This window comes from Aquarana catesbeiana, linkage group LG13 (assembly GCF_042186555.1).
Source record: "Aquarana catesbeiana isolate 2022-GZ linkage group LG13, ASM4218655v1, whole genome shotgun sequence".
Lineage (NCBI taxonomy): Eukaryota > Metazoa > Chordata > Amphibia > Anura > Ranidae > Aquarana > Aquarana catesbeiana.
Window position 1 is genome coordinate 7,674,562 of NC_133336.1, and position 14,212 is coordinate 7,688,773.

The 14,212-nt window shown below is 47.4% G+C and overlaps 1 protein-coding gene across 1 annotated transcript in view; it reads left to right on the forward strand.

Annotated features, from left to right (window-relative positions):
- The first annotated feature begins 440 nt into the window (after nt 1–440).
- The window catches only part of LOC141117581 (uncharacterized), a 1,161,887-nt gene continuing 1,148,115 nt past the window's right edge, over nt 441–14,212 (forward strand). Inside the window, exons 1-2 of the mRNA XM_073610493.1 lie at nt 441–860; nt 1,949–2,501. Coding sequence (XP_073466594.1) covers nt 441–860; nt 1,949–2,501 — 973 coding nt within the window. The remainder of the gene's footprint in view (nt 861–1,948; nt 2,502–14,212) is intronic.

Below are 14,212 nucleotides of genomic sequence, written 5' to 3' on the forward strand. Positions count from 1 at the left end.
CCTCACTCACGTAGGGGGTCACGGTCATTAGTGTACTTACGCGCTGTGAGTATTTTATTCAGCACCACTCACAGTTAGGGACAGTTGAGGCTCAGGGCATGGTTTGGGCTGACTATATCCAGTTGTTTTTTCCACAAATTGGAACATGTCACATGTGTCGGAATTTGCCTTTATTCCTTCTGCTCCAGTCAGGGGCTCAGAGCCTGGAAGCACTTCATCTCTAAGGAATTGAACTATCCCTAAACTTATTGCTGAGCTTCGACGCAGGGACATTCCATTCCCAGCCACGGCCAGGAAAGCGGAGTTGTTCAGATTCCTCTGTTCCAACCCTTCTCAGCCACAGCCTTCTACCAGTGCAGAGCACATGTCTTTGATTACTTCATTGACTCAGATCCATACTGTGTTAAACACACTCTCCACTTCTGTCCAGCAGTTACAGGATGGATGTCATGGAGGCCAGACCAGCCAGTGTGGTAGCTGTAACAACTTCCGCAGATCCTGCGCCATCTGGGTCCTCCTCAGGTAACACCAGCGTGCCGCTACCTCTGGCTGTGCCATCTCCTTTGACCATTCTACCATCTGTGTCTCCTGCCCATTTTATTCCTGCTAATCTTAAAAAGGATATTTTGGAGGGAAAGGATGTCAATTTGGCGTCCTTGCTCATAGCATCACAGGATGTTGTAAAAAACAAGGCTTATGCTTGTGGGGAAGTCTCGGTGGTCCTCAACCCGACCCGTGATAAAAGGCTTAATCGCAAGTTGTGTATTGCTGAATTCATCCTTGCTTTCGGTATCTACAGGGACGTTATTTGTGCAGTCAGTCCTGGTAGAAGGGAGGAGATGGACTTTTATCTCCACAAGGTGATAGATCTGGCCCACAAATATGGTGGTTCCACCTTCTATGATTACCACTGATCTTTTTCGGCTAAAGTCGCTGCCACTTGGGCACAGTTTCAGTTGGTATCATGTTGGAGCAACATTGAAACTGAGCTTTTTTGTAGGCATTTTGCTAGTCAAAAGTCTCCAACTTGTGCCAACTGTCAGTCATCTTCCTACACTGCCAATTGGTGTCCTAACCTGGATCATCCGGTGGCTTTAGGGTCCAATAGGCCTGGGTTCAATGTTTCTTCCACAGGGCCTTCTGGGCAGTTTGATAAACTGGGCAGGCCCATCCATTTGTTAGGAAAGGCTCAGTTGTGTAACAATTATAATTACACGGTCTGTAATTACAACCAGTGCAGACTCCTCCATATTTGTGCCAACTGTTTCAGGGCCCACCGAAGTCTGCCTGTCCCATCAAGGCATCCAGTTCCTGACTGAGCCGAGTCAACATCCCCAGGCTAGAATTTTGGTTATTGCACCACCCTTCCCCGGCCCTGAGGCAGTTTCTGTTTGAGGGCTTTTCTGAGGGGTTTCATACAGGTTTTATCACCCTACCTTTGCAGACGGTTGAATGTGCCAATTTGTTATCTGCTTCCGCCAATGCCCAGGTAGTAGATGAATTATTGAAGGTTGAATTAGCCAAGGGGTTCGTCATTGGGCCTTTCGTGTCCTCACCATTCAGCATGTGGAGGGTCAGCCCCATTGGTGTGGTAAGAGGTAAATTTTCCAATAAATATTGTTTAATCTATGACCTGTCAGCTTCTCATTCTTCATCCCTACCTAGTTTATATTCCCTCATTCATTTAGAAGAATTTTCATTGCAATATTCATCGGTAGATTTAGCCATCCAATACATCTTAAAGTTGGGTCAGGGCACATGGTTGTCTAAGGCAGACATTTCTGATGCCTTCAGGTTACTACCCATCAAACCATCTCTCTGGTAATGGCATGGGTTCAAATGGTGGGAGCGTTATTACTTCGCTACCAAGTTGACGTTCGGCTCCAAAAGCAGTCCTTGGCTCTTTAACACATTTGCCTCAGCTCTCAATTGGATTTTGTCTTCGCAGATGAGGTGTGGCAAGGTCATTCACTACTTGGATGACTTCTTGTTATTAGAAAGCCCGAAACAGCCTCCCAAGGACCTCGCTGCACTCAAGGTATTGTTCACGGATCTGAATGTTGCCTTAGCTGCCCACAAGGTTGATGGGCCTGCCACTGTCATCACCTTTCTAGGTATCATCTTAGATTCTGTACGCCTGATCGCCAGTCTGCCTCAGGACAAGCTGGTCAGGATCCAGGGTGTCATACACAGTTTGGTCAGGTCCCCAGTGTGCTCTAAGAAAGACTTACAGTCTTTATTAGGTATGCTAAACTTTGCCATGAGGATTATTCCTCAGGGTAGGGCATTTGTGTCCAGGCTTTTGGCTCTCCTTCCTCTCTACCAAGATGCCGATTCGGCAGTGCAATTGCAGGCCGATGCTCGGGCAGATCTGCTGATCTGGGATCAGTTCCTAGATAAGTGGAATGGGATCTCCATGTTCATGCATCCACCTACAACATTTTCTCTCAGAGTTTTCTCGGATGCTGCAGCCTCGGTGGGTTTTTCAGCTGTTTTTGGGGGTCAGTGGCTAGCAGGCCCTTGGCCGTCGGAGGTATCGGACATTCCCAGGTTTGCCCAGACATCAGCACTTTTTGAAATTTACCCAATTGTGGCTGCAGCTATCACTTGGGGACCCTCTTGGTCCGTACACACAGTGGTGTTCTTCACTGATAACTCGGCCACTGCTGATATTATCAGCAAGGGTAGATCCGGTTTTCTCCTCATAATGTCGTTCATGCGCAGGTTGACGTGGTTGGGCCTCAGGTATAATTTCCATTTCCAAGGGGAGTTCATTAGTGGGATTTATAATGTGGCTGCTGATGCGTTATCTCATGCTGATTTCCGGCGTTTCTTCCAACAGCTTCCAGAAGCGGATCAGGTGGGTCAGCCGGTTCCGCCATTGGCCCTGCTGACATTGGATTAGTCGCACTAGGGTGCAGGCATCCATCCTGGTGAATGCGTCACTGTCAAGGAACATGCTCAGGGCATACAAGACAGCATGGAGGTGTTTCAGTGATTTTAGGTCCCTCTATCCCTGCAATTGGGTGGGGGATGTCAAGTATATGATGTCTTTCATGGCCTATAGTCATAACAAGTTGTCACTATCATTTAATACCATCAAGCTATACCTTGCAGGTATTCAGCATTTCTCTTCACTTCTCCATCCTGACAGATCGTCCTTTTTTGCAACTCATCCTATCAAAGCCATGCTTAAAGGTATCCAGAAAATGCAGGGGAAACCAGGAGTCACACGCTTGCCTATCTCCGGGCAGATGGTCTGTGATCTAGCAGATTTATTGTCCCTGTCTCCCTTTGGGTTGGGTCCAAGTTTGGTTTTCAAGGCGGCAATCTTCCTTAGCTACTTTGGTTTCCTTAGACCCAGGGAGGTGTCCCGAGAGGCTTTGCACGCTCCAGTTCTCCTCAAAGGGAGTCTCACCAGGTTTCCTGATCGCTATGCTCTTCAACTCCCCATCAACAAGAACCGGCAGGTTGGGCAGGGTTTTGTGGTTAGTTATTACCCTACCAACACTGTCTGGTGTCCAATACAGGTTTTGGATCAGCTTGCCAACTTGTTTCCAGCAGCACTTCACGATAGCCCATTGCTTCCTTTCCCTACACTGGCTTTGACTTCCAGTCAGTTTATCGCTCATATTATGATTCTGATTGCTAACTTTGGGTTGAATCCAAAACAGTTCTCGGGTCATTCATTCTGGATCGGTGCAGCATCAGCAGCTTCCAAGCAAGGGGTCCCATCCCATGTCATCCAATATATGGGACGTTGGAAATCATCTTGCTATAGTCTTTACATTCCTGATCCCCATGTGGAGGTCAAATGTGCTTTTGCTACTTTGTTGAATTAAGTATTTATCATGTTTTCATTAAATTTCACTTACTGTACCTAGTTGTTCTCTCTTCTTGCCTTCTTTTAACCACTTCAATACTGGGCACTTTCGCCCCCTTCCTTCCCAGACCAATTTTCAGCTTTCAGCGCTCTCATAATTTCAATGACAATTGCGCGGTCATAAAATACTGTGCCCAAAGCTTTCTTATGGTGGTATTTATTCATGACTCAGTTTTTTATTTTTTGCGATATAAGCGAAAAAAAGTGTGGAAATTTGGAAAAAAAAAACAATATTTTCTTCTTTCTATTTTAATAAAAATCCAATAAAATCGAATTTTGTCATAAATTTTAACCAAAATGTATTCTACTTCATGTTTTTGTTTAAAAAAATCCCGTTAAGTGTATAATAATTGGTTTGTGTGATCACGGACACATGTGCGCAAATGATCATGTACAGATGTGCGCAGGTGATCACGGACATATGTGTGCAGATAATCATTGGGACATGTGATTTTACTGGGACATACAGTATGTGGGGGACAGGTGTTTTTACTATGTGGGGACATGTGTTTTGGGGACATTGTGTGTTTTTTTTACATTGTGGGGACACTAGACTGGTGATCAGTGAGTAAAAAGCTGTAAAAAACAGCTCATACTCACTGATCACCAGCTGGCTGCAGCGATCCGCTCTCCTCTCCTCACTGACAACTTCTGTGTGAGGAGAGCAGATTGCCTAGCAACCGGCTCTGTGCTTACATCACATGACCGCTGTGATTCGACGCGGCTGTCATGTGATCAGGAGGGCCAATCACAGAGCCCTCCTACCAATCGGAGACGCGCGCGCGATCCCGCTCCTTCTGAACGTCCACTCAGAAGGAGAGATAGCCCACCCGGCCGTTTATGTGCAGTGGCCAGGTGGGAAGTGGTTAAGCTTACTCTCACGGGCGACCACAGCACACCTCAGGTGTGACAGAATGTACTATTAATTGCGCAGGCGCCGTGTAGAGCTCATGAACAGCTGTTTATGTTCAGGGACTTTCGACGTCTCCTTTGTCCTCCGTACTGCGCAAGCGCTGCGCCTACGCAGTATAGGGTGGACACTATCCGATGGGGGACATTTCTCAACAGCACACCGGCATTGCTTTTTTCTTGGTGACAGATTCTCATAATTCTATACACATTTACTGAATTATTATTATTATTGCAGGCTAATAAAAAGGGAAGATTCTGTCATACGTCTCGGTGGATGCAATGAACTGATTTCTGCTCCAGATGAACGATCACAAATAAAATATGGAAAACAAATCCTTAACTGGTAAGCAGTAATACCTTTTATATTATATACCTATTTATATCATCTTTATGGAGAGTTAAGGCCATGTCATGTAATCTAGTACACAATGTACATCTAAAATGTATTTTATGAGCTAGATTTAGGCTTAGCCTAACCATTTCAGCTCTGGAAGGTTTTACCCCCTTCATGACCAGGCCATATTTTTGCTATTCAGCACTGCGTTACTTTAACCGCTTGAAGACCCGCCATCGCAGTTGTACTGTGGCAGGTTGGCTCTCCTGGGCGAATTAGCGCTGTTGTACGTCGGCCGCTTTAAGACCTCTAGAGGGCATGTGCGCGCACCTGCGACACTATGCCTGGGCCTATGCGCGTGGCTAGCGGCCGCAATGTCTGTCTTCCACTCGCAATCACTCCTGAGAGAGCCAGAACGGGGATCTGTGTATGTAAAAAGACAGATCTCTGTTCTGTCAGGGGAGGAGAAAGAAATCTTCTGTTCCTAGTGATTAGGAACAGCAATCTCTCTCCCCCTCCAGTCAGTCCCCTCTCCCACAGTTAGAAACACCTCCCAGGGAACACTTAACCCCTTGATCACCCCCTAGTGTTAACCCCTTCCCTGCCAGTGACATTTATACAGTAATCAGTGGCTATGGCTACAGCTCTGATCGCTGTAAAAAAGTCACTGGTCCCTAAAAGTGTCAAAAGTGTCTGATCTGTCCGCCGCAATGTCGCAGTCCCACTAAAAATCGCTGATCACCTCCATTACTAGTAAAAAAAAATAATAATAAAAATTCCATAAATCTATCCCCTATTTTGTAGACACTATAACTTTTGCGCAAACCAATCAATATATGCTTATTATGCATACTAGCTCGTTATAAAATACTCACCTTAAAACGAGGCCTCGGCATCTGATCCCGGTGCACGCTGAGGGAGCTGACATGTTCCCTTTGAGTTTCTTCCAGGTTCGCGGCTCCGGCAGTGTGAGTGGCCGGAGCCGCGATTACGTCACTCCTGCGCATGCATATGGGAGTCTTCCTCCCAGCAAGGTCTGGCAGCGTCTGCTGGACCTTCAGTCGGGCCTTCACAGCGCATGCACCGCTGATGTCAGCGCCTGAATGCAAAGTAAATATCTCCTAAATTGTACAGGTATTCATTTTACCTACAGGTAAGCCTTATTATAGGCCTTATTATAGGTTTACCTGTAGGTAAAAATAACAGAAAAGGGTATACAACCACTTTAAATATTGATGCTTTCTTTTTTATGTCATAATGCTTAATTATATGTGTAGCTGTCACATTTTTGCTATATAAATTAGTGTTATGTTATAGCTTAGTATCTGGCGCCATCTAGAGACCAACATTTTTATGGACTTGATTTTATTTTTTTCTTTCTGGTTATTGTGAGAAAATGATAAGAAGTGACTATTTTTTTCACATTTCCACATTAACTTGACCTACCCACAATGCCTATAACCTCCCATGAACACCAAGAGAACAGAACTGCATTGTGGGAGGACTATAAAAGAACTCGGCGCGGCCATCTTGGGTCTCTTGGAAACGCATGGTCAGCCTGGGAGGATCTGTGTGAGGTCTCCAGCGCGGCCTACCTCCACGGAAGAGCGATCCGAGCAACAACACTGTGACACACCAGTGAGCTGGGCTGACAACGGAGCAGAGCTGGAAAGGAGCCAGAGGAGCCTGTCGGGGCCATCTGGGAGTCCCAAAGCGTCTCTTTGTGCGGAGCGGAGCAGCGCAGCAGTGCCGGCCAGCCGGAAACAGGACCCTGTACACCAGAGTGAAACTTTCTGACCTGGTTGGGTGAGAGGGCTGATGCCCAAAAGTTTCCTTGATGCACTTTTACACATTCACCTGTACAATACAGAGTTGCTGGGATCTATCTCTCCACCCCTCAACTCACTCCATCAGTCTCCTCACGCATCACTAACTTACTAACAGACATATCTGTATGGATGTCACACCACTTCCTCAAACTCAACTTGTCCAAAACCGGGCTTATAATATTTCCGCCCCCACGTTCCTCTTCCCCCGACTTCCCTGTCAAGAGCAATGGCAAAACCATCCACCCGTCCCCACGTGTCAGGGTGCTAGGTGTTATCCTGGACTCTGAACTCTCCTTTCAGCCCCACATCCAATCACTTTCCAAAGCTTGCCGCCTCAACCACCGCAACATCTCTAAACTACGTCCCTTTCTAACCAATGAAACCACAAAGCTCCTGATTCACTCCCTGGTTATCTCTCGCCTTGACTACTGCAACTCCCTCCTCATTGGCTTACCTTTAAATAGACTATCCCCCTTTCAGTCCATCATGAATGTGGCTGCCAGACTCATCCACCTTAAAAACCGCTCAGTGTCTGCTACCCCTCTCTGCCAATCCCTCCACTGGCTGCCACTCGCCCAACGAATTAAATTCAAAATACTAACAATAAGTTACAAAGCCATCCACAACTCTGCCCCCAGCTACATCACTAACCTAGTCTCAAAATACCAACCTAATCGCCATCTCCGTTCCTCCCAGGACCTCCTGCTCTCTAGCTCCCTCATCACCTGAAAACTGGCTACAAGGGCGAGTTCAGAGGGTGGTGATAAATGGAAAGTACTCAGAATGGTCAGGGGTGGGTAGTGGGGTTCCCCAGGGTTCTGTGCTGGGACCAATCCTATTTAATTTGTTCATAAACGATCTGGAGGATGGGATAAACAGTTCAATCTCTGTATTTGCAGACGATACTAAGCTAAGCAGGGCAATAACTTCTCCGCAGGATGTGGAAATCTTGCAAAAAGATCTGAACAAATTAATGGGGTGGGCGACTACATGGCAAATGAGGTTCAATGTAGAAAAATTTAAAATAATGCATTTGGGTGGCAAAAATATGAATGCAATCTATACACTGGGGGGAGAACCTCTGGGGGAATCTAGGATGGAAAAGGACCTGGGGGTCCTAGTAGATGATAGGCTCAGCAATGGCATGCAATGCCAAGCTGCTGCTAACAAAGCAAACAGAATATTGGCATGCATTAAAAGGGGGATCAACTCCAGAGATAAAACGATAATTCTCCCACTCTACAAGACTCTGGTCCGGCCGCACCTAGAGTATGCGGTCCAGTTCTGGGCACCAGTCCTCAGGAAGGATGTACTGGAAATGGAGCGAGTACAAAGAAGGGCAACAAAGCTAATAAAGGGTCTGGAGGATCTTAGTTATGAGGAAAGGTTGCGAGCACTGAACTTATTCTCTCTGGAGAAGAGACGCTTGAGAGGGGATATGATTTCAATTTACAAATACCGTACTGGTGACCCCACAATAGGGATAAAACTTTTTCGCAGAAGAGAGTTTACCAAGACTCGTGGCCACTCATTAAAATTAGAAGAAAAGAGGTTTAATCTTAAACTACGTAGAGGGTTCTTTACTGTAAGAGCGGCAAGGATGTGGAATTCCCTTCCACAGGCGGTGGTCTCAGCGGGGAGCATTGATAGCTTCAAGAAACTATTAGATAAGCACCTGAATGACCACAACATACAGGGATAAACAATGCAATACTGACACATAATCACACACATAGGTTGGACTTGATGGACTTGTGTCTTTTTTCAACCTCACCTACTATGTAACTATGTAACTATGTAACCTCCTCCCATATCCGCCTCCAGGACTTCTCCCGAGTCTCACCCATCCTCTGGAATTCCCTACCCCAATCTGTCAGACTGTCTCCAAATTTATCCACCTTTAGGCGATCCCTGAAAACTTTCCTCTTCAGAGAAGCCTATCCTGCCTCCATCTAACAACTGCACTATTTTCTCCATTAGCTCATCCCCCACAGCTATTACCCTTTTGTATAACTGGACCCTCCCTCCTAGATTGTAAGCTCTAATGAGCAGGACCCTCTGATTCCTCCTGTATTGAATTGTATTGTACTTGTACTGTCTGCCCTAATGTTGTAAAGCGCTGCGTAAACTGTCGGCGCTATATAAATCCTGTATAATAATAATAAAAAATAATAATAATCCATAGTCCCACAAGCAAAGTCAAAGGATTAGACTGAGCTAAAAGTAGGCCCGAGCCTGTATCTCATTGAGGATCTGGTACTGTGTCATTGGCATCAGAGATAGTTGCAGTACTGCTGTACCATAACTTTGATTCAATATTCAGCTTGCTTTGATCGGGAGTCATTAACCATTGGGATTATAAATTCACTTTATTCATAGCTAGCAGAAGAAAGAAGAAAAGAAGGGCTGTCTAATAAAACACAAGGCGTTGTGTTTCATTGTCATATTAAAGTTACTGTGATATCAAGTAATGGGAGCTCCCTAAAGATTGTATTATACTTTATTAAATCAGCATTTGATTTCCTTATAGTTAGAAAGCGTGCAAAGGATAGGACAGTGCTCATAGTGAAATCAGTTCACTCTGCCATTTATCCCATTTCCTTAGCACATTACTAGCAAGTTAATTCAAACACTTTACATCTGTATAATATCTTTCTAAACTGAAATCTGTTGACTGTCACGCTACGTTGGTCTGACAGTACAACTATTGTAGTGTTCTACTTTAACCACTTCAATACCAGGCACTTAGACACCTTCCTGCCCAGGCCAATTTTCTGCTTTCAGCACTGTCGCAATTTGAATGACAATTACGCGGTCATACAACACTGCACCCAAACAAATTTTTTTGTTCCCACAAATAGAGCTTTCTTTTGGTGGTATTTGATCACCTCTGCGGTTTTTATTTTTTGCGCAACAAATAAAAAAAGACCGAAAATTTTGAAAAAAACAAGTTTTTATTTGTTTCTGTTAAAATTTTTTGTAAATAAGTAAGTTTTCTTATTCAATGACGGGCACTGATATGGCTGCACTGATGGGCACTGATACGGCGGCACTGATGGGCATCGATGAGGTGGCACTGATGAGGTGGCACTGACGGGCACTGATGATGGGCACTGATAGGCGGCACTGATGGGCACTCATAGGTGGCACCGATGGGCACTCATAGGCGGCACTAATGGGCACTCATAGGTGGCATTGATTGGTACATACGGGTGGCACTGATGGGTACTTATGGGTGGCACTGATGGGTGGCACTGATGGGCTCTGATAGGTGGGCACAGATTGGCACTGACAGGTGGCACCGATGGACAATGACAGGTGGCACTGAACACACTGATTGGTGGCACTGATAAAGCATATTGGGGGCATTGCTGGGCAGATCTGGAACATAATGCTGCCAGTCAGTGCCCATTTGTGGGCACTGATTGGCACAGATTGGGCACATTGGGCACATGTGGATGGCCATGAGGTACATACCTGGCCATCCACATGTTGCCCCTTCCCTGGTGGTCCTAGTGGCGATCCCTGGTGGTCCAGTGTGGTGATCTGAGGGGGGGCTGCACTGATAAACAATCAGCGCAGACCCCCCCTGTCAGGAGAGCAGCCGATCGGCTCTCCTCTACTCACGTCTGTCAGACACGAGTGAGGAAAAGCCGATCAACGGCTCTTCCTATTGACAGCGTGATCAGCCGTGATTGCACACGGCTGATCACGTGGTAAAGAGCCTCCACCAGAGGCTCTTTACCAAGATCGATGGAGTGGTGTGTTAGACTGACACACCGATCCACCGATCGCCGCGATGCGTGCCCCCACGGGCGCGCAGCGGCATGTTATCCTGCTGGACGTCATATGATGCCCAGTCAGGATAACGGAACCACCGCCCGGCCGTCATCTGCTATGGGCCGGGTGGGAAGTGGTTAAAGCAAATACAGTAAACAAAGTTCTTGTTTAAGTAATTTTGTGTGAGTGTTGTTTTCCTTTGTATTATTGGCCAAGTGGAGACTGGAGACCAAAGGTAAAGACAAAAAGGTATATTACATTGTATATTGTGAAATTGTCTTTAGGATTTTTACTGCACACTATATTACACCACAGCTGTGTCGGGGGACTGAGAGAAATCTAAGGGGTAACGAAGCAGAGTACAGGCAGGGCTGTTTTTTCGATGCTTTTGCATTTGCATGGAGGGCCCCACCAAGGGCCGATCCTCATCATCAGGGCCGCCATCAGGGGGGTACAGCCCATACAACTGTAAGCGTCCCTAGGGGCCCGAGCGGGAACTGCTGCTTTGGCTACTTTCCTGCATATCCTCTGTGGACTGGTGTGGCAATGAAGCTCTCTGTGACAGGTGTCGGCTGCTTATCACAGCAGCACACCGTCACCTAGCCGATGGAGCCAGTCTCCTCCATTCTGACCAGGGGTGGACTGAGGGCCCAGGGTAAGTAGATGGGGGGAGTACACTTGTCACTGTGGGGACAGCAGCTTCTAAATACATTCACTGTGCCGGCCGTGTTTGTATTTAGAACCTCCAAAGCAGCTCTTCTCTACCTCCGTCTCCTGCACTGTGAGATCTCTGACTCCACCACCTCCATCCCCCTTCGTCCAATCACCAGTGCGATGTGCTGAGGGGCGGAGCTCACTGTAGCTACCGCTGGCCGGTGTTCTGCCGAGAAAGTTCCTCTCGGCGGAGGGGCCCCCTCACAGGCACCGCCGAGAGGAACTTTGAGGGGGCCCCTCGCGGGCTCGGTTCGCTCGCCGCGCTTCGGGCACGGCCTCGCTGCGCTCGGCACTTTTTTATTCCCCCTCTAGGTCCACTTGGATGGAGGGGCTTCAGCCTGGACCTAGGGCGCAGGCGCCGTGTACAGCTGATTGAAGATTTTCATCTTCGGCTGTTTTCGGCGGCTCCTGGTCATTCGTACTGCGCAAGCGCAACGCTTGCGCAGTACAGGGGGGAACTTATCCGCCGAGGGAACTTTCTCGGCAAGACACCGGGATGTCTGCTCACACTACAGGGAGGAGGTGAGATCATTTTTTTACTGAGTAAAGTCTCCTTGGAAGAAAAGCTGCAAAAGTTTCTGTAGGATTTATCTTGTAGGTATTGTGATCAGTTATAAGAAGAGGAGAATGAAGAGACAGCCGAGTGTGACAGATCTCTCCCAAACTGGCACACAGCCCTATCTATATAACATCCCCCAATCACTCTGTACAGATAAAGTGAATGTCATTTATGACCATTTACCGTATTTATCGGCATATAACACGCACTTTTTTCCCCTGAAAATCAGGGGAAAATCGTGGGTGCGTGTTATAGGCCGATCCCCCCCCAATTGTGTGTGATCGGAGCGATCGCGGCAATTGTCGCGATCGGCGCCGACATACACAGCCGTGTGGAAATTCAAATACGGCGCCGAGACTGCAGGGACTCGGCGGAGCGGAGCTACACATAGCCGAGAGTCCTCGGGTTTTCTCGGCGCCGCTTACAGTCCCGCCCATAGGGCGGAACTGGGCGGGACTGTAAGCGGCGCCGAGAAAACCCGAGGACTCTCGGCTATGTGTATCGGCGCTCCGCCGAGTCCCTGCAGTCTCGGCGCCATATTTAAATTTACACAGGGCTGTGTATGACGGCAGGGATCGCGGCGATCCCACAAAGCTGCACGGGGGGGCAAGGCTGCACGGGGGGGCAAGGCTGCACTGGGGCAAGGCTGCATGGGGGCAAAGCTGCACTGGGGCAAGGCTGCACTGGAGAAAAGCTGCACTGACAAGGCTGCACTGACATGGCTGCACTGACATGGCTGCACTGACATATCTGCACTGACAAGGCTGCACTGGGGCAAAGCTGCACTGACAAGGCTGCACTGACAAGGCTGCAATGGACACTGGGGCAAGGCTGCACTGACACTGACAAGGCTGCAGATGGACACCGATAACGCTGCATTGATGGGCATTTTAATGTAAGTTTTTCTTCCTTAAACTTTACTCCTAAAAGTTTTTTTCCTTAAAATTCCCTCCTTAACTTGGGTGCGTGTTATACGCCGGCGCGTGTTATACGCCGATAAATACGGTATGTAACTCTGTGTTTATGTGGTGAGTTTACTCTTCTGATGGTGCAGACTCTGAGCTTGTATTACACAGGGTTACATGAATTGTCATAAATACATTTCACATTATCTGGACATACATAGAGTGCTAGGGGTTGGATTATATAGATATTTACATCTTATAACAGGAGGATGCTTTCTTTACATACCAATTCTGTATTATGTATTGTATATATTGGTAGATGAGCACAATAGTTTTTTTCTAAATGATAAACATCACTATCTGACCACATCTCAGCCCCCTACTCCCACCATCAAAGCTGCCACTGTGCCCACCAAACACAGCCACTGTGCCATTAAACGCAGCCACTGTGCCCATCAAACGCAGCCACTGTGCCATTAAACGCAGCAACTGTGCCCATCAAACGCAGCCACTGTGCCCAAACACAGCCACTGTGCCATCAAAGGCAGCCACTGTACCCATCAAACGCTGCCACTGTGCCATCAAACGCTGCCACTGTGCCATCAAATGCTGCCACTGTGCCATCAAACGCTGCCACTGTGCCCATCAACTACAGCCACTGTGCCCATCAAACGCAGCCACTGTGCCCATCAAACGCAGCCACTGTGGCCATCAAACGCAGCCACTGTGCCCATGAAAGCTGCCACTGTGCCCACAAAACACAGCCACTGTGACCATCAAAGCTGCCACTGTGCCATCAAACGCAGCCACTGTGCCCATCAAACGCAGCCACTGTGCCCATGAAAGCTGCCACTGTGCCCACGAAACACAGCCACTGTGGCCATCAAAGCTTCCACTGTGCCAACAAATGCAGCCACTGTGCCATCAAACGCAGCCACTGTGCCCATCAAACGCAGCCACTGTGCCCATGAAAGCTGCCACTGTGCCCACGAAACACAGCCACTGTGCCCATCAAATGCTGCCACTGTGCCCATCAAACGCAGCCACTGTGCCCATCAAACACAGCCACAGTGCCATTAAATGCAGCTGCTGTGCCCATCAAAGCTGCCACAGTGCCCATCAATCATTTCAATCTGTAATTTCTTGTTTTTTCAATTTCTTGCTTTTCAAGGTTGTGTTATATTGTAATGTTTAAACACTGATTTTGTTGGAAGCACCAATAAATATAGCCTTATTGATAATTAGCATTTTTATTCTCATGCGTGATTGTGTAGACAGGGCCCCAGTGCACTGTAT